Here is an 18,777-nt window from a genome sequence, read left to right as displayed (position 1 = left end):
CTGTACCTTATGTAAAAGGCTGGCAAGAAAGCAGTCGCGGAACAAGCCCACTGCTCATTTTAAGGGAATACAGTTTGGTAATCACCACCTTGTATTAACGTTGGCAGGTTCGATTTTAAATGAAGTACAACGGACCATTGATCTCAGTCATTGTGAAAAGATATTCAGATCTACTGCATTTGAAACAGTATGTGTTTAGCCAGCAAAATGAAAAAAGGGTGAGCGCATCAAGTACAAAAATACAGCTTTGCAAGGAGAAACTTGTGAAATGTATTCTAATTGCCTGTGATTTTTTGATATTATGCCATTGTGTTAATTAATCTGTTGAACCTCAAGGCTTCACCTAGGCTCTTGGAATGTCTATATTTGTAGAAGTAGCACCCAGTAATAATCCACACATTGTTTACTATAGCCAACAAAAATGAGTAAATAGCACTTTAGATGTGTGCAAGGAATTTTCCTTCCTGCATTCAGAGCCAATCCATCCTACTATAGTGCACAATAATCCAGGTACGTTAGATCTACGAATGACGTATCTAATGGACCTTTTTATATTTCAGTGTCTTAAGAACTCCTTCCAGAATATGACGGACATTGGCTTTCTGCAAGTGAAAGTTTTAAAAGCAGAAGATCTGTTGGCTGCAGATTTTTCAGGTAATCAATGTTTATCTATTCTCTTCTTCGTTGTTGTGTAGCGTTAATAGACTTACCCTGTGCTGATCCTGTGTGTACAGCAGCAGCGTAAGGATCTCTTGCACACAGTTAAAGAGGTACAACTGCAGGGGCGGTGCAAACTTCACCTAATACCCAGAGTAAGATATGAGGTGTACACAGCAGCAGAGCAAGCTTCCTGCACATAGGCTGCACCATCACCAGTGCCTTTGTAAGTTACATTTACACACTGGAGGTACAGCAAGACCAGAAGCAGCGCAAGCATCCCCCATGCACAGAGTAGGCATGGCATAGGTAGCATCCTGACTTTGATTCACTGATGTTGCCAGCACCTTAACTTTGACTGGACCCATACCTGTGCCCTCTCATTACTGCTCACAGGCAGGGTGTTCCGGCCAATCGCTTTAACTCTGCCAAGACTTGTAGTTTACCCTTTCCTGTTAGAAGTACAACCAAGAGGTCCCAGCATGCTTTGTGCCGTTAGCTGAAAAGTAAGGACTGGCTAAATGTCACCTTTTGTCCTTCAGTGCAGTCACAAGCTCTTCTTCAGCTGTGGGTACCCATGATGCCACTCCATCTACATCCATGCAAGATAATGACTGTCCTGAAAATAGAGAAAGGACAATGAGATGACAACTGATATGCCCCCGCTCCCTGCAGGGATTTCAAGCGATTGATGTGAATCGATCTGTCTGTACCCATTACTCTCAGTCGTTGTTCCCTCTCGAACGTCACTTCCAGCGTCACTTGCATCTTCTCATCCAGGAATCATCATTCTGACTCCTTATCCACTCCTTTGAGTAGGAGTCCTAGATGACTCCTCCAGTTCCGCAGAGGGTAGATATGCCCTCTAACTTGGGAGGGCATCACATGAGCTCCCAGTAATAATACTGATCTCCCAGGTCTTCATTCTAATGCCTGGGGAGTTCTTGTTACAGGAGACTTTTGTCTCATCTCCTTTAATCTCATGGTAGGTGCTGAGCCCGCATCAGCACCCGTAATAAGGTTGCCAAACAAAGGTCTCTGAGCAGTACATGGCTTTTGTGAGGGTGCGAAGAGCTTCTCATCTTCTGTGAGGCAGTGGGTTCCACATCTGCACATTGCTTCAGGCAGTCCACAGTCCCTGTTTCGGACACGGCATTAGTCACCCCTTCTTTTGGCATTGCACCCATCATCTGTGCCTCCTACGTCCATCCCAGGGATGTGAACTCCAGAGTGCACAGGAAGTGCCATCTGCACAACCGCTCGGTTATCTTGACTTATCTTTTTAGTTGAAGACTGTCTATAATTAATGTAAAACCCGACATTCACTGTAATCAACATTAGTTTTAACATATTTTACTAATTATATTAACGTAGCATTCTTGATCTAATGTTGCACAATATTTAATCATATTTTAATTGATCACGTTTTCAATATTTTTCTTTAGTGAATTATGTTAAATCTATGTTCTCACTTTTTAATATATTTTAATGTTGCATTGTTCGCTGTATTTATGCTGGTGTGACTTGTTGTTTCCAAAGATGGCTTACTTGTAAAAGTTCTTGTGCCGTGCTGTGGTGTGAGGCATTACAGTCGCAGCAATCTACTACCTAAGTGGTATCGAACTTTGGCATAAAAGTAAAACTGCTTGAGCAATGGGGTACTGAGTATGGGATTCGTATTATAATGTCATTAATTATATGATGTCATTTGTTTAGCACTCACTGGAGACCTACCTATCTTTTTAGAACCTCAAGCCTAATAGTGAAATTGCTCTAACGAAGAGAGATATTATATTATCATAAGTGCTTACGGAGACTGTGCTCTCTGGCTCCCACCACACAGAACATGCTACGTCACCACCACTAATGTACTAACATCACCTCTGTTTTGCTCCCCCATGTTTGGGAAATGCATGCCCAGTAGTCTAAGACGACCAAGGCGTGATGATTTAACCCCCTCGATGCGGGGGATATTCCCCCGCTGTGCTGGGGGGGAGGAGGGCGCGCACAGTGCTCACATGCTCATGACGAGCTGAGCTCGTCATGAGGCATGGCGCTCCTGTGCTCATGACGAGCTCAGCTCGTCACGGCCACACCCGTTCCCGTGGAACGCTCGGCACAGCAGGGGAATTATCCCCGCATGCGAGCGTTCCACGGCTCATGACGAGCTAAGCTCGTCATGAGCACCGAAGCGCCGTGGCTCATGACGAGCTCAGCTCGTCATGAGCATTCAAGGGGTTACATTTTACAATGTTCCCAAAAGGCCCAGTACTCAGAGCTCCAAATAGGAAAGTCAGAATTCTCATCTGATGTGGTTTTGACTATCTATTGAGCAGATCTGAGTTTTATGCATTTACATACAATTCTACAGTTGTCTTGGAAATCTGTGACAGCCATACATTTTCTGGACTTCACCAAACTGCAACATTCGTGAAAAACTCTGTGTGTAAATGATACATCAGTGTGCATCAACCGATTTAACTTTTCCTTAGGACAACCCTCTTTTCTAGATGCCATGAAATATTGAGATATCCCCCCTCCCCACCACCACCACCCAATCAACTCTAAGGAGCCACTTTGCTTTTGAAAGGACTGAATTCACAGTAGAATACTCCTCACTGAAATGGCCATAGTCCCACTGCCAACTAGGATACTGTGAACGCATTGTCTTCGTTCATTCCAACTGTATTTCTTTGTTTGAAAGTGTTCTTAAGGACTTAAAATTCAATTGCATGCAATTTATTTAAATGTTGTTTCATATACTCCTTCTCAATTTAAGTGTGTGACAACGTTTGTAAGTCTTCCCCAAAGAACCTAACCATTCCAATATTTTACAATCCAGATCTACTCCAGAACACTTTTTAATTTTTCTGTGGGTACTCGTACATTTGAAAATAGTGCAACGTCGTTACAGGTTTGATGCAAATGTGAGTGGTAGAAAGATCTAACGTAAGCATAACTTTGGATATTGCACCCCTATAGCACAACCAAATGGGGTAGCTTGTATCCTTTTCAGAAATGGTGGAATTTGCTACCTGAACACCTTCGATCCTAACCCAACCTTTTGAAATTTAGCAAAGATTTACTCTTTTCTTTAGACTAATTGTCCTGTACTCGTCTAATGTCTGGATTGCTTTTTATCTGACTATAATATTGACAGTGCTTAATGTCTGTCACTAGCGCCAAGAAGCCTACTTTGGTATAAGCGCTTTACAAAATCATTAACATTTTATGAACACTGCAACCTCGATGGATGTGTGCTTTAATTTACAAGACACATCATTGATGCTTGTTCTGTTTCCTTCCTAGTCCTCTTCCTTCCTCTAATGCACTAAAAGCACACCCATCCCGGAGCCTTAGCAACGACCCTGACAGTGGACCTACCCAGAGGACAATATTTGCTCTTAGTTCAGACCCTCAGCAGAACATTGTTATAACTCCAGCAAAATGCATTACACATTAAGGATCACAGCATAGCTAGGTACAAAGAGAAATGTTTAAACTTGTAAACCTGTACAACAAATGAATGATCAAGCTCCACAATAATAGTTATTTACCCGAGTTGTTTTGCAGTTTAACAGTAGCTGGCGGCCACAAGGCATGGTCGCCTCGCAGTCTATTTTGGGGACTTTACAGCGACGTGGAAAGGTCCTTAGAGAGCTATTTCCCCATCTCTACATGTGGAGACTATGACAGGGCATTTTCTGTTTAATGATACCCTTCGCCCCCTTCCTACCCCTGCTCAAGTTCCGTGTGATTCGCTGCTATTGAGATTTTGCGGTTCCAGATAATAGTTTTGTCAATGTGGAATGACTTTTTTGCCTCATTGAATAGTTGTTATACATATGAATGTTATTCGTCAAGATTGCATTTGCTCACTGACCAAAAAACCGTGTTCAGAACACAAAATTACAGGGTGGAATCGTTTTTGTCATATACCACTTTGCATTTTGAGTAGGGCCTCCGCGCTTTTTTCTGTGCATTCGCTTCTGACTTGGAAAGGTACAGTGTAGTTTACATACACATGTAAGGGCCGTCAGAGTAAATGTACTTTTTATTATGCCTGACTTAAATCAGACTTTTAGATTCGCATTTTAGGTTTGATAGAGCTATCGCTGCAGAAGATATTGTTCTTAAACGAATGTACGCACCATCTAGCATTGCCATTTATTGGGTGCGGACAAATATATCTATTTCCGAGAGAAAGACTTATAGGGACATTTGACATGTTTTCTTTTATTCTTTCAGGCAAAAGCGACCCTTTCTGCGTCTTGGAGGTGGGCAATGACAGACTACAGACGCACACGGTTTACAAAAACCTCAACCCAGAGTGGAACAAAGTTTTCACTTTGTAAGTGAACAGAATTTGTAACCACATGCTATAAACACTCCTCCAGGATGTTGTTGCCGTTTCTTAAGTATTCGCAGAACAACCCACCTGTATATCTGATGGTCGGATCGGAGAACGATGGAAGGACATGGGCATTGTGTGCTGTATGTGCTCAAAACATTGTTAAAAGACTCGTCTGTAAACAATTGAATTGGTTTATTGCATTAACCACGAAACTCATACACTTTGATACATATCTCACGGTGAAGCATTCCAGGTATTGATTTAAATGAGCATTAGGATTGTGCAATATATACTCTTTGTATTTCCTGATGTGTCATTGGACGACAAAAGAAAGTGATGTCAAAAAGTTCACTTAAGTGTGTTCTTTTGCATAGATATTTAGTAGCATTGAGCTGCAACAAAGGGAACTAGATTCTAGGAAATTTTTGGGGTAATGTTATTGCATCTTAAAAAATGGAAAAGTGGGCGTTTACCGGTTGTTTAGCGTGGTGTTAAGGAATCAGTTGAGACAGTGTGCATAGAGTGTTTTCTTTTATCATTTCATGGTTCCCCTGGACCTTTTCATTGAATTATGTCTCAACCTATCTATTAATATTTTGTGTGCGGTGCTTTGAAGAAATTCTGTCCAGAAGTCCATCAGCCATGTCCTGTTGTTTTTAAATAGAGCGATTGACTATATGCTTTGCAGGAGTGGGGAGAAGTAGGAATGCAGGAGGTTAGATAGGGAGCACTGCATCAGAGACCAGATATTCTGCAAGGAAATTGCTGCTTTAGAGGATATTCTGCTTGGATGAGCTTCAAAGACCTGTCATAACAGATGTGCTTTTAGGTCTTTTCTGAATTGCAAAGAAAGTGTTCTATAAGGCTGATCAATATGGGAAGTGAGTGTCATTGGGGAGTAGCCGTGAACACTGAATTTTGCCTGTAAATCTACTCTTCCATCATACACTTTTTGCCCTCCTGCATCGTCAGCACATTGGAAAGGGAGGGGAGCATACAACCATTAAGAGCTTTCCACAGAAGCTACACATCCTTGGTTTTGACCCTTTATTTGGTGGGATAGCCAAGCCACTGAAGTGACTTTTTGCTGGAGAGCTGTTGGTGCTAATTGGTCCAAGGATGCTGCTGGTTGTCTTCTTGTTGGACTTATTGGCTCTTGCCATAGCTTTAGAGTTTTTTGGTAGAATGGCCATTAGAAAATCACATATAATAGGGATAAACATGCTTGGATATCGCAGTAGCCTGGCAATGTTTTCATATATGTAGTCACTTCAAGCATTTGGCATTAACATAAATTGACACTTAATGCATAAGTAAATCACCATTGGCAGCAGAGGCAAAGTGTAATGAGCATCTCCCAAAATACAGACCAAGCAGTCTGTGGACCTTGGAGTAGAGGTAATGCCACAAATTGTAACTCATGGTCAACGTAGGTAATGGGAAATCACAGAGTAATATTCCCTCAGTCAACATTCATGTGTCAGTATTACAATCCAGTGCCTAATTTCAGTTTAACCTGCATTTAATGGGATCTGCCTGTGAGAAAAAGAGAGATGGAGGATTCCTAGCCGTGAACTATCACTAGCTCGTCCAGAGCAGGAACCACTTCAGTATTGGCAAGTGGGACCCAGAAGCAATTTTACTGTTTGTGAGTGGTGCCAGATACACCTTCGAAATTCAGGGTTCCTCTGCTTGGTGCATAAAATTGCAATTTCTAATTTTTGCCATTCCCCACATAAGGTGTGAAGTTCTTGTTTTCTGAAGCAGTGTTCCATTACCAGAAGTGATCATGAAATGCGATAACGTTTACAGTAAACCTTTACTGAAACACCTATTGGAGTAGGGATGCTGCTGAGAATGACAGCTATACCTCAATCTGGGAAACTCGAGTTGGCGTGCTTAAATATTGAAAAAGATGCTTTGCCTCTTTTTTTTTTTTTTTTTTTAAACGTACATACTGCTCGTTCACAGCAGATTTTTCTTAGACATTCATACAATAATACCCATCAACTTGCCGGGTAAATATTGTTTAGCTCCTTGTATGGGGTGTGATGGAAGATCTGGGAATACATTTGTTTCGATTTAATTTTTGATCTTAATTAAGTGAGAATTGTATACACAGAGGGAATGCTGATTAATTAGTTGAATACTTTGAGGAAAAGACCGTGAATTTGTTTGTATTACAGCATACGTTGTGCTTCAATTCTAGCCCTATTAAGGACATCCATGATGTGCTCGAAGTGACAGTCTTTGATGACGATGCAGATAGACCACCTGACTTTCTTGGGAAAGTTGCCATCCCTTTGCTGTCGGTAAGTGTTTAAGATTGCTTCCTCTGGTTTGCAGTGTTCGTTATATGCAGCTATTGAGTAGCAGCACAAGCCCCAGTCTTTGGCTAGAAATCTCGTTCTGCTTCTTACTTCCTTAGTTGCAGTGCCACAGTCTTACCTTTTGTATGTATGTGTCTATAATACTTATCTATTGCCTGATTCCATTGGGGGTCGTATTAGTTATACACGGGGGATCTTGTGCTACTTAGACCCTTAAAGAAGACGAATTGCTATTATATGCATAAAGGGGAAAAGGTTTTTACCCACTGCAATTTATGTAGCTCGTCCCTGGCCTCCAATGGACAATATTCCGTGCAAATGGCCCTTCTGAACTGTAGGTCTCTCCCTAAACATTCTCTAGAGATCAACTTCCTACCACAGGATCATAAGTTAGATATCCTGTTCCTCACGGAGACGTGGCTTAGACATCATTCAGATGCTGATATTGTACGTGCCCTTCCCCCAGGCTTCTTAATCTACTGTCAGAATAGGCCCATTGGTAGAGGAGGCAGCCTGGCCATATTGTATAGGGACAAATTTGTATGTAGGGCGAAGGACAGTGGCATTGTAGACTGTGAGAGCTGCCATTTCACTCTACAGATATCACCCACAGTCTCCCTTTCTGGACTACTTGTATACCGCCCACCGGGGTGCCCCAGCCATTTTGTTAGCTCATTGATGGAAACAGTCACCTTATTGGCATCCTCTGCTCCTAATTTCATGATTTTGGGAGATCTTAACCTCCACTTCAATGATCCTTTGGATTTGGTGGCGACGGACCTCCAACTCGACCTTAGATCCTATGAGTTGGGACTGGTCAATATAGGGGCGACGCATAACAAGGGTCATCTGCTTGACACAGTTTTTTCCAATGTACGCCCACTTGAAGCCAGGCCACCCTATTCCCTCCCATGGTCTGATCACTTCTTGGTCTCTTTTTCCTGGCAAGTCATAGTTGTGCCACTACAACCCCCTAACACACGCATCGTGGATAGGGTTTGGTCCAAGCTCTCTGTTGAGAATTTGATCTCCAACATTCCTACCCCCCCCAGTTCTTGATCCTGTGGTTGCAGACACGAACTTTCAAAACTGGCTCACCAACTCACTTGACTCTATTCTTCCCAAAAAGCCATTCAGAAAAAGGAGAAGAGAGCTGGCTCTGCACCCTGGTACACACCAGCTGAAACTCCTAAGAAAGAGGTGTAAGAAGCTCGAGTGTTCCTGAAGGAAAGATTGGGAGGAATCCAGCAAAGATGAGTACCGCACTGCTATTAGAACATATAAGGCGGCTCTTCGTAGCACCAAGAGACAATTCTTTGATGAAAGAATTAAAAATTCATCTAATTCTTCTAGAGAAATCTTCCAAACCGTCAAGGAACTGCTCAAGGTGCCTGAACCTCCCCTGGCTCTAGCCTCCTCAGGAGCCAAATGCAATGAACTGGTGAACTATTTCGATGCCAAAATTCATAACATCTTAATCTCTTTGCCCCAAGCTGACCTCGGAATAGATGTAAGCAATCGGTTGGTTATACCCCACGCTCAGCTCGATACCTTCGGTCCAGTTTCAACGGATGAGGTTCTCAAAGCTATGGCTGTCATTAAAAGTGGCTCCTCTAGCGATCCGGTTCCCATGCGGTTCCTAAAACAGATAGCGACCACCATTGCTATACCGGTTACAGAACTGATCAACGCCTCTCTTGCGCAGGGCGTTGTCCCGCCTGGCTGGAAGGGAGCCATTGTGAAGGCCCTCCTTAAAAAACCACACCTAGATCCGCTGGAATTGGCCAACTTTAGACCGATTTCTTTACTCCCTGGACTAAGTAAGATCACGGAAAGGCTAGTTAATCAACAACTCTCCCATTTCCTAGTGTCTAATGGCCTGCTTCGGAATTCGCAAACTGGCTTTCGCCCTGGCCAGGGCACGGACACCGGCCTTCTGGCAGTCGTTGAGGAGGCTAGATGCATCTTGGATTCGGGAGGGTCAGTGGCAGTGATCCTCCTGGACCTAAGTGCAGCTTTTGACACTGTTAACCACCAGGTCTTAATTCAGTGACTGACAGATGAAGGTGTGGCAGGGATGGCTTTGTCTTGGCTCATTTCATTTCTTAGCAATCGCACCTTTCAGGTTTGGGATGGTAACTCACAATCGGCCGCAATTCCCCTCCAGTGCAGGGCACATCCCTAAGCCCCACATTGTTCAATGTATATATGGCCCCTCTGGAGGAGGTGGTTGCCCCGTTTGGGATCAAAATCGTGAGTTATGCAGATGACACCCAACTGGTTGTCTCCCTATCCCAACTTACTCAGTGCCCGGACACTCTTCACTCCTGTTTGTCAAAAATCTATACCTGGATGTGCGAATCTTCTCTTAAATTGAATGGGTCAAAGACCGAAATTATGCTATTAGGGCATAAGGAGTCCACTCTGCCTCCAACCATCTGGCCCACCTGCCTGGGCGAGCTCCCCAGCCCAAAAAATGAGATCAAAAGTCTTGGGGTCTGGATGGAACAGGACCTCTCATTCAAGACCCAAGCCAAAAAAACGGCGGGAGCTTGCTTCGGCCTTCTTCGATCGGGCCGGAAAGTTCTGCCACTTCTTCCGCAGCCCTCTAGGAAGCTGCTGATCCAAGGACTGATCCTGTCCAGACTGGACTATAGTAATGCCATTCTTCTCGGTGCCCCTGAAACTACATTTAACAAATTTCAAAGGATCCAGAATGCCGCAGCGAGGCTTCTCACGGGCACTTCAGTCAGAATGTCTGCAAAACCAGCCCTTAAGTCGCTGCACTGGCTTCCGATACGCGAAAGGGTAAAATTTAAATCCTTATGCATTGCACACAAACTCCTTCAGGGCAAGGGACCCCGATCCTGAAGAATTTAGTCTTGCCTTACAAAGCTGACAGATCCCTCCGTTCAGATCATGAACGCCTGGTCATAGTGCCTAGAGTAAAGAAGACACGCACAGGAGGACAACGTTTTTCGGTTAACACAGCTAAGCTGTGGAACTCCCTCCCCTCGAAACTGCGTGTAGAAGCATGCCATCTGCGATTCCGGAAACTTTTGAAAACTTACCTCTTCCCTTAGTGACTTTGTGTTACTGGGGTTTTTTGCTCTTCGCCTCTGTCCCTACTTCTGGTTTAGCGCTGGGATGCTTCCGGGTAACAACGCGCTCTATAAATCTTCAAATAAAATAATAATAAAATAAATAAATAAATATTCAGCAGTACACGTAACTGTCTAAATAGAAATGCTGCTTATAAAAAAATAATCCTATATTAATACAATGCAACATTTGGATTGTTGTTATTTCTCTGTAAAGTGTTCACCGCTGCCAGGGCCTGCCTCCCACTAAAGAAAATTGAAAGTGGAATAAGTCGTTTTCTATGTGAGAAATGTTTCCTGAACTGCAGTTATAATGCTACTGCTACTGTACCAGTTGTTCCCTATGCTGTTTAACTGGGTCAATGTTTCTGTGTCTCTCCATCAATGCTTCATTTTCTATGGCTCACTGAATAAGTGTTGTTTCCCAGTCAGGTGGCATCTATCACTCTGCCATGTTTTTTATTTTTCTAGACAACCCATCCTGTTACTCTTGACCATTGTTTCACTGGGCCATGGTTATTGTTTCTTTTGGCACATGTGACTGTTTCTCTGGGGCACTATCTACTGAATAGACTATTAGATAACTTACAGATATATAACAATGATAATTACCTAAAAGTACAACTCAACAAAACGAATATATTAATATTTGGTAAAATAGATGTAAGAAAAATGGAGATCAGCTAACAGTGAAATTACCCATGTGCCGTGCTATTACTATTTGGCTCTTTATATTTCAAAATCCTTATCATGGAAAAATCATCCTGAACATCTTAAGAAAAAAGTAGCAGAAGTAACTAATGAAATAAGTTACTTTAATACGAAATATGGTGGTCTTGACAGCTGGTCCACGCTTGACTGCTGTAGCAGCGTAGGTAAGAAGCTACTTAAAAGCCACTTTAATGTACGCCTGCCCACCTTAAAGGGCCAGTTAAAATAATAATGAAATATATTAGACTAACACTTTTAATTTCTTATTGACCCTAAGGTGCGCACTGATTAATTTCGTATTGACCCCAAAGCGGGTACTACTTGGATTACAGGTACGACGGTACTTCTATGGGCAGACTGTCAAAACAGTTGTGTCTATACTATTATCTTCCAGCACAACACCCCCGTGCAATTTAATGAATGGTTCTTCCAGGAATTAAAGTAATGTCATAAAGTACAATCATTTAGAGTCACTTCTTAATGAATATAATTTACCTGATATCTGGGAGGATTTTACAATGATAAATAAGGTTAAAAAAAGAAGGATCGAAAAATATATATCGGATAAAGTACCCCCTGCCGGCATTGTAAGTCTACTGCAAGTCACTGAGGAGTTCCATGCCCATATACAGGAACGATGTTGAAGGTCAATTTCCTTCATAAGGTCAGTGCGCAACTTATTTCTGTTGATCAACTACATCATTTTTTTTTACAGGTAACTAGAATTGTCCCGATTTGACTATAGTAAGAAAATTAGAGACTACATTTTATACAGGGATTGCAGGTTCCCATATATTATGCTCGATCGTGCTTAAAGTGCTGTAAAGATCTGACCTCGTGTTATGAACAATTATCTGTACAAAATACTTACAAACTCTTTTGTCCCGGAAGGTTATTTATGGGTTCATGAGGTATTGTTTGAGGCAGCTCCATCTATTGGGTTAACATCAGTATGGGTTCAGCCAATGGCAAGTGGAATAAGTTATACAAAATGGGCAGCCTGATTCTGAAAGAGTGGCCCATATTTTCTGTATTTGCCCAGGGTTAGTCCATATGAGAAGAAGCGAGGTCCTAAAGGCAATATTATAAGATTAAACCTCTCTGTCAGTGGCTGTAAATTGTCATGATTTAACGAGTAGTAATCAGAAACATGCTAGTCCAGTGATATTCTTAGAAATCACTTTTAATACATCACAAAATCATGCAGTCTTCATTCCTGCCTCTCCGCCGTGACCCCTTCTATTGATCTGAATGGGCAAATGCATCAGTTATGATTGCTAAAATCCCTTCAAAATGGTTTACTTTCTCCTGTGGTGGTTAACATATTTTTAGTTTCTGGATAAGATAACTTTATGATGCTATTAATAGTTTTATTATAACTTGTTTGGTGTTAGCTTGAATATATCTTTTACAAAATTATATGCTCAATCAACGATACAAAATGTCAGGCTGACTTTTCGTATCATGGATTAAGCATATAATTTTGAAATAAAGAATTTCATTGGCATTACTGGTTGGATCCTGGACTTCATTACCTGGCGCATCCCCATATCATTGTTACAATCCGTTGGATCTGGAGCACAGTAGTGTCGTGCAGCGGCTGTAGCTTTGGTTGATTGCGCAGGAACTAGCGTGAGGTGCGGAACCTGGGGTCCGCCGTTGCTATTCTTGACATAACCCCTATAGGTTGTTTAAGACATAAAGGTGTTTGGTTGTGCATAATATTAAAGTAAAGATGGAAGTGGTGGAAAAGCAAGGTGTGGTGAAGTATAAATTTGATGTGAGTAATGCAGTGGAGAAGACAATGATTGCCAATATCCTGACAGTAGATTTATGCTACACTTCCTACTCACTTCTTTCAACATAGATTGTATCCCTCATGTGAGATAATGTTGATTATGGGATTTTCATCACACAGAAGTTATGTTTCCAAAAAAGAGCTAAAATATGAACTGTACACATATTCAGTTAACAGGTTATCTTGTAAACCTCATTGTGTGCAAAATTCAAACTTATAGCTGCCCAGAAGACATTTCTGTAATTCAGGAGTTTTGAAAAGAGGAGTGATGTTGAGACTGGTGTGATGGATTAGACTTAACTTGCGTGAGGTGGTCTTTGGAATGTAAGGTGTGTAAGAAAAGTGATTTTTAACATTTCTCTAAATGACTGAGTATTTCCAAGATGGGACAGGTTGTCTGCTGAAAATACTGGTATTACCCGATACCATGAGACTGTTTTGATGAAGTTGGAGCATTCTGAGGACCTAAGTACCAAGAGGTCATTTTGTTCAAGGATGAGTTTCCAGTAGGTAAGACACGAATGATGAAGAACATAGTGAGATGTTTCAGGACTGTCCTCCTTAAATATCTGGATACTACAGATAAATGATGTTTTGAGACATAGTTAATGAGAGCCAAAATGGAAAGAATGTTGAGACAAATAGAATTTGCAATGAACTGGCATTTCGGGCAGCAGATTGCAAGTAAGAAACCAGCAATTCTGAGATTCTGGAGATATTGCTGATGCGTGCCTTACCATTTCTTTACTAGGTGTTACTGGCAAAAACGAATATCTAATTGTGGAGTAGCTGCTCCTCCGTGCTGCAGAGTGGTTCCCAAATTTAATCTGGCAATTTCTATAAACATTCAGTGTGGATTTCAAAGTGTTTCAGAATTTGTCAAGCTAGATGCCAGGGGTTAGTAACGAAGAATGTAGTAAAAGTATGCTTTTTTAAGCCTTTATTCCTTTAAAAGTCTTAACCATAAAAGATGCATAAATACATAAACAACAACACAACATCGATTAAAACCATTCAATAAACAAGTTCATGACATTTGAGAATAGATTAAAAAAACAATTAATTCAAACGTATCCTATCAATGATTTATTTGCTTAAGTGATCCAACTAAAGAAATAGCAACTGAGAAACAATTGTGGACATCAGATAGTTTAATTCTGAGTACATCAAAGCTGGTTGAAACTGATTAAAAGCCTTAACCCTTAACTGAGGAACAATACAATTCCACTGAAGCTTTTTACAAGAGCTACAAAACATGACAAAGCATAGGCACTGGAAGTGGGTTTGCGGAAGGAGTTGGGGGTTACTTTTATTACTCTGACTGCAAATTGAGAGGATTTCAAAAAGCGACAATCTTGAAGGAATACAGGAAGTGAAAACAAAGGCTGTTGGATGTAAATGTATTTCTAATACACAGCATTTAAATACCTGTAAAGTTATATTTCAAATTATGTCCGCAATTAAGAAAGAGCAAATTAAGCACTTTTTTTCATAATTCTGAAGTGTGATGGAAACAAAGATTTTAATAGGATGAAATCAAATCAAGTCACTTTACTTGGTGATGTGCAAATGATAAATAGTAGCTGAAACTCGATGTCCACATTTGTGGGCTACCAAGTTTTACCACAAAAACTGCAGGTCTATGCAAATTTATTGACCCTGGCAATGACAAATGGGATGTTTGTAAATTGTAGTGCGCTACCACTCAAGTGTTCCAAATACACCACTGGTTACATACCACACCCTCAGCACTCGCCTTCTAAATGGAAGTGGCGCATATGCCACATTTGCTTTTTGCGTCACACTTTGATTTTTCACAATCCTTATGACATTAGTGATAAAAACAATATTTGCTGCACCCCCATTGTGAAAATTGTTCCAGCACCACTGTGACAAAGTGCATAGTGTCTTAAGGAGCTTTGCATAAGATACAGGTTCTATTTGTAAAGGCTTTCTGAAGTTAAAAGGAAGGAGGCCACTGAACCTAATTCTATTATCGCCACAACTTCACTATATGTTATACTTTCCCCCAAAAGATCTTCTGTTAAACAGTTTTAAAATGCTCCTTTGGGCTCACCGTCAGTTCCTACTGCACAGCCTGAGCACGGTATTATACTGTCGTACAATATGTGCTTTTTCTTACCAGACTTTTCCTAAAAATCGGGGGGAAGATGTTAAATATAGCCATAGTAACTGCTACAGTCAAGGTTTCAAAGTACTGAGAGCACTTTGTGACCGATTTGTTAAAATAAAAAAATAAAAAAGTTAACCATACACCATGAATTAATGGAGTTGATGCCTCCAGGAATGGTATAAATGAACACAGATCATGAAAAAATCAAAAACTGGAGTCACAAATGTCTTAATTCGTTGACCTCCATGTTGCGCCGCCCTGCCACTTATTTGTACTGGCAGTACCATGCCAGATGATCAAAAGTTCCTTGTGTTTAAAGAGACCAGCCCTAATGCTTTAAAGTCAAGTCTGTGTCAGTTAACCACTCTTCAGAGGAATCTTGTCCTCCTAGTCACATCAATGAAGCTGTGATTAAAAATAGTATTTCTGATCCCGACCTGCTATGGCAATTCGCACGATTTCTCTAATATTGTCTATCTGTTGTTGTACTGATCTATCTTAAGTCACATGATATATTTTGAACTCTGGCTGGCAGTTGCTGACCTCTGCTCGTCTTGCAGAGGGTCACCCACAACATTCAGTGGTCCCTGCCTGCCTACCAGAGGACCGCTAAGCATTCAAATTAACCATCAATGCAGTAGTTGCTGTGACGCACAATAGCTTGCCTGATGACAGAAGAGACTGTTGAATGTGTAACTTGTTTACTGTACCTGCTAGACACATTTTTACATTGTGTTCTCCTATACCAGACTATCAAAATCTCCTCTGTTATTTTGTTTTGCACCGTCATTCCTGACCACATATGAAGCGGAAGGTTCTTTTTTCACTAATTGCTGAAGTTCCTGCTGTTTTCAGCAATCATCAGGGTGTAAAGACATGGCCCTGCTGTAAATCCTTCAATCAATCAAAGGATTTATTCAGCCAGAGCCAAAATCATCGTAATCATCCACAACTGCACTCTTAACAGCATCTCTGCTTGGAAAGTAGCCTTTTGCTGTTATTTTTCAACTTTACAATGAGCAGTTGCTAGCAGACACCTTGACGTGCTTTTTCTACATGGTCCCCTGCTCACTGGCTTCCCACAGTGTCTGTTGTCCTACTGCGAGATGTACTCAAGACGCATGTACACTGGTTTTTAGGATGATTGGATATATCAGTACATGTAATAATATTTGTGGGTGGATTTAAAGTGGTTTACTTTTAGGCAAACTCATAGGCACATAACGACAAAGAGTTGGAACGGGTGATTCGTTTGACACATTCTCTATTTACATTAGGCTCTCTGAACATTTGGATGTATGTATGTCTACAGTATTTTTATAGCATGAGCCTAGCCAAAAGGCACCCAAGCGAGGTACATGGCCATAGACAAGTTTAACGTGACGAGTATTAGGAGAGGACGTTGAGTTGTGGATAGTTAATGCATTTTGATGTAGTGTTCTTTTAAAGAGGTGAGTCTTCTATTCTTTGCTAAATTGGAGCAGCATTGGAGCTGACCTGATGGATATGGAGATGTTGTGCCAGATCCTGGGCGTGTAGATGAAAAAGTCTTGTTGTTGTGTTTTCTCTTTTTGCACTTCTTACTCTGTAGATCTTATTTCTTCCTGGCTGCGTTTGTGCCGAGAAACACCACATATGGTAAGCTTGTCTACAAGTTAAGCAGGTGTGCTGGTCGTGATACCTTTCTAAATGATAAAGTATGCAAATGGTTCTGTCGGGTGTGTACTATTTCTTTAAGTTGTACTGAATCCTAAACAATATATACATTTCAAAGCGTTTTCATCAAGGAAGAAAGAATATATACATTTTGAAGTGATTTCATCTTGTCGGAAAAATACTATGGACTAGCACTAAGGACTCCGTGAGAAGACCAACGGATGTGGTCCTCAGAAGTTCCTGAAAATCCTATATTACTGGATAATTTCCCCTCCTTGTCCCCCCTTTTAAACACCACTGTATATTTTGACACCTTCAAAAATATCACTGATCACTGAATGTCACCTTTCTTCACATTTGATCGCCGTTATGTATGTTGTACAGCCTTCTCATATTTGAAATCAGGGTAATTATAAATGAAAATCATTTATAAAAGTAAAACATTTTTTACCCCAGATTGTTTGGATTTACATTCTCTTTTTTTCCCCTAGATGAAATCACTTCAAAATGTGTATATTCTTTCTTTCTTGATGAAAATGCTTTGAAATGTATATATTGTTTAGGATTCAGTACAACATAAAGAAATAGTACACATCCGACAGAACCATTTGTATACTTTATACTTGCGCCCAGGTTCTGAGGGATACTGGGTCACCCCATTGTGAATTACTGCCCTTTCTAAATGATGCAGCTGGTTTTTAAAGATAATGCGGGCCCGCAAAGTTAGAGAATGGAGTTCTATCAAGATGGGCATGATATGATCATATGTCTACAGGCCCTGGATGAGACCTGCTGCAGAGTGTAGAATGCAAATATGGGGTACCCTGTGTAGAGCTTGGTCGGCCGTGGAGAAGGAAATTACCACCATCCAGAAGCAAGAGTATGAGGGCTTGAACAGCAGTTCTGAACTCTCTTTCTGGAAGAAATAATTTGACTTTATTTAGAAGAGAGAGTTGGTACCAGGCTGCCTTTGTTTTTTGGAAATGTTTTCCTTGAGGGTGTGGTTGGTGTCCACGGTCAATCCAAGAGACACTTGGTGAGAGCTGGGATTCAAAAGCCATCAGTATTCAAATCATTGAGCAAGATTTGTACTTTATTTTGTTTGTTTATTCTTGGCAAATAATAGGAATACTGTCTTGGTTGAGTTGAGCTTCAGGTAGCACTGGACATCAAGGCCTGGAAGATGTGCACGCAGTGTTTGAGGTGTTTTGAAGTTGTGTTGCATTTCTTTGCCTCTTTCAGTGACTTCAGAAAGTAAACTTTAACCAAAAATGTAAAAGCCTGGAAGTAATACATTTGTAGACCAAATTACAGTAAAACATAAAATCTCTTGGTTAGCTGTTCTGTAGGTGTTCAGTAATTGATGTATACACATATTGAAGTAATAAAATGGCTACCGCAAATAATAGCCCAAAACGTTGAGCTGATTTCAAGAGCCTTGTAAAATTTGCATTCACGGTTATTTGAATTTCTATATAAAAGAGACCTTTAATTGTAGTGATGTTTCCTACCCTCCAAACTTTGTCCCCGTTTTTATTGGTTCTGGTCTGGTTGCACACAGTGTGAGCTGCCGACTGAGTTGATTTACAACTAGAAACTGAATTGAAGTAAACTTCAAGCAAAGAATCCTGGGTGATAACAAGAAACATGGCAACGCTCCCAACGTTACTGACTTGCGTGCTGTTTTTGATCTTGTTTTAATTCCTCCCAAAATCCTCATTTCCCAAATGCTACTGAAAGGGAGGCCTACACAGCTGTGCTGCTACAGAAGCCCTGACTGCCAAATTTACTGTGGGATCAGCCTGCTGCCTGTGTGGGCTCACAGCGAGAGGAAGTTAAATTGGGAGTTTTCCTCGAGTCTGTCAGCCTTTCCCAAGCATCGTTGACGGGACCAGGAACAAGGGTGTTGGTACAAGCAGATGCACTTAATTTACTATTCATTTCCATTCCCAGGTCTTGTGTTTAGACAGGTTTTTCGTGCCATTTTGATGAAAGGAATATGAACTTATTAGGTCACTTTCGGTGAAATAAATAGA

General features: G+C 41.1%; 1 protein-coding gene across 3 annotated transcripts in view; it reads left to right on the top strand.

Moving 5' to 3' along the window:
• MCTP2 (multiple C2 and transmembrane domain containing 2) overlaps positions 1 to 18,777 on the top strand; it is an 895,323-nt gene that overhangs the window by 533,693 nt on the left and 342,853 nt on the right. For all 3 annotated transcript variants that reach the window (XM_078683148.1, XM_078683146.1, XM_078683147.1), the window contains 3 exons: positions 561 to 654; positions 4,906 to 5,008; positions 7,221 to 7,323. In XM_078683148.1, coding sequence (XP_078539274.1) covers positions 561 to 654; positions 4,906 to 5,008; positions 7,221 to 7,323 — 300 coding nt within the window. The remainder of the gene's footprint in view (positions 1 to 560; positions 655 to 4,905; positions 5,009 to 7,220; positions 7,324 to 18,777) is intronic.

This window comes from Lissotriton helveticus, chromosome 3_1 (assembly GCF_964261635.1).
Source record: "Lissotriton helveticus chromosome 3_1, aLisHel1.1, whole genome shotgun sequence".
Taxonomy (NCBI): domain Eukaryota; kingdom Metazoa; phylum Chordata; class Amphibia; order Caudata; family Salamandridae; genus Lissotriton; species Lissotriton helveticus.
Note: the sequence above shows the minus strand (reverse complement) of the source record. Positions and strands in the feature narration are given on the sequence as shown.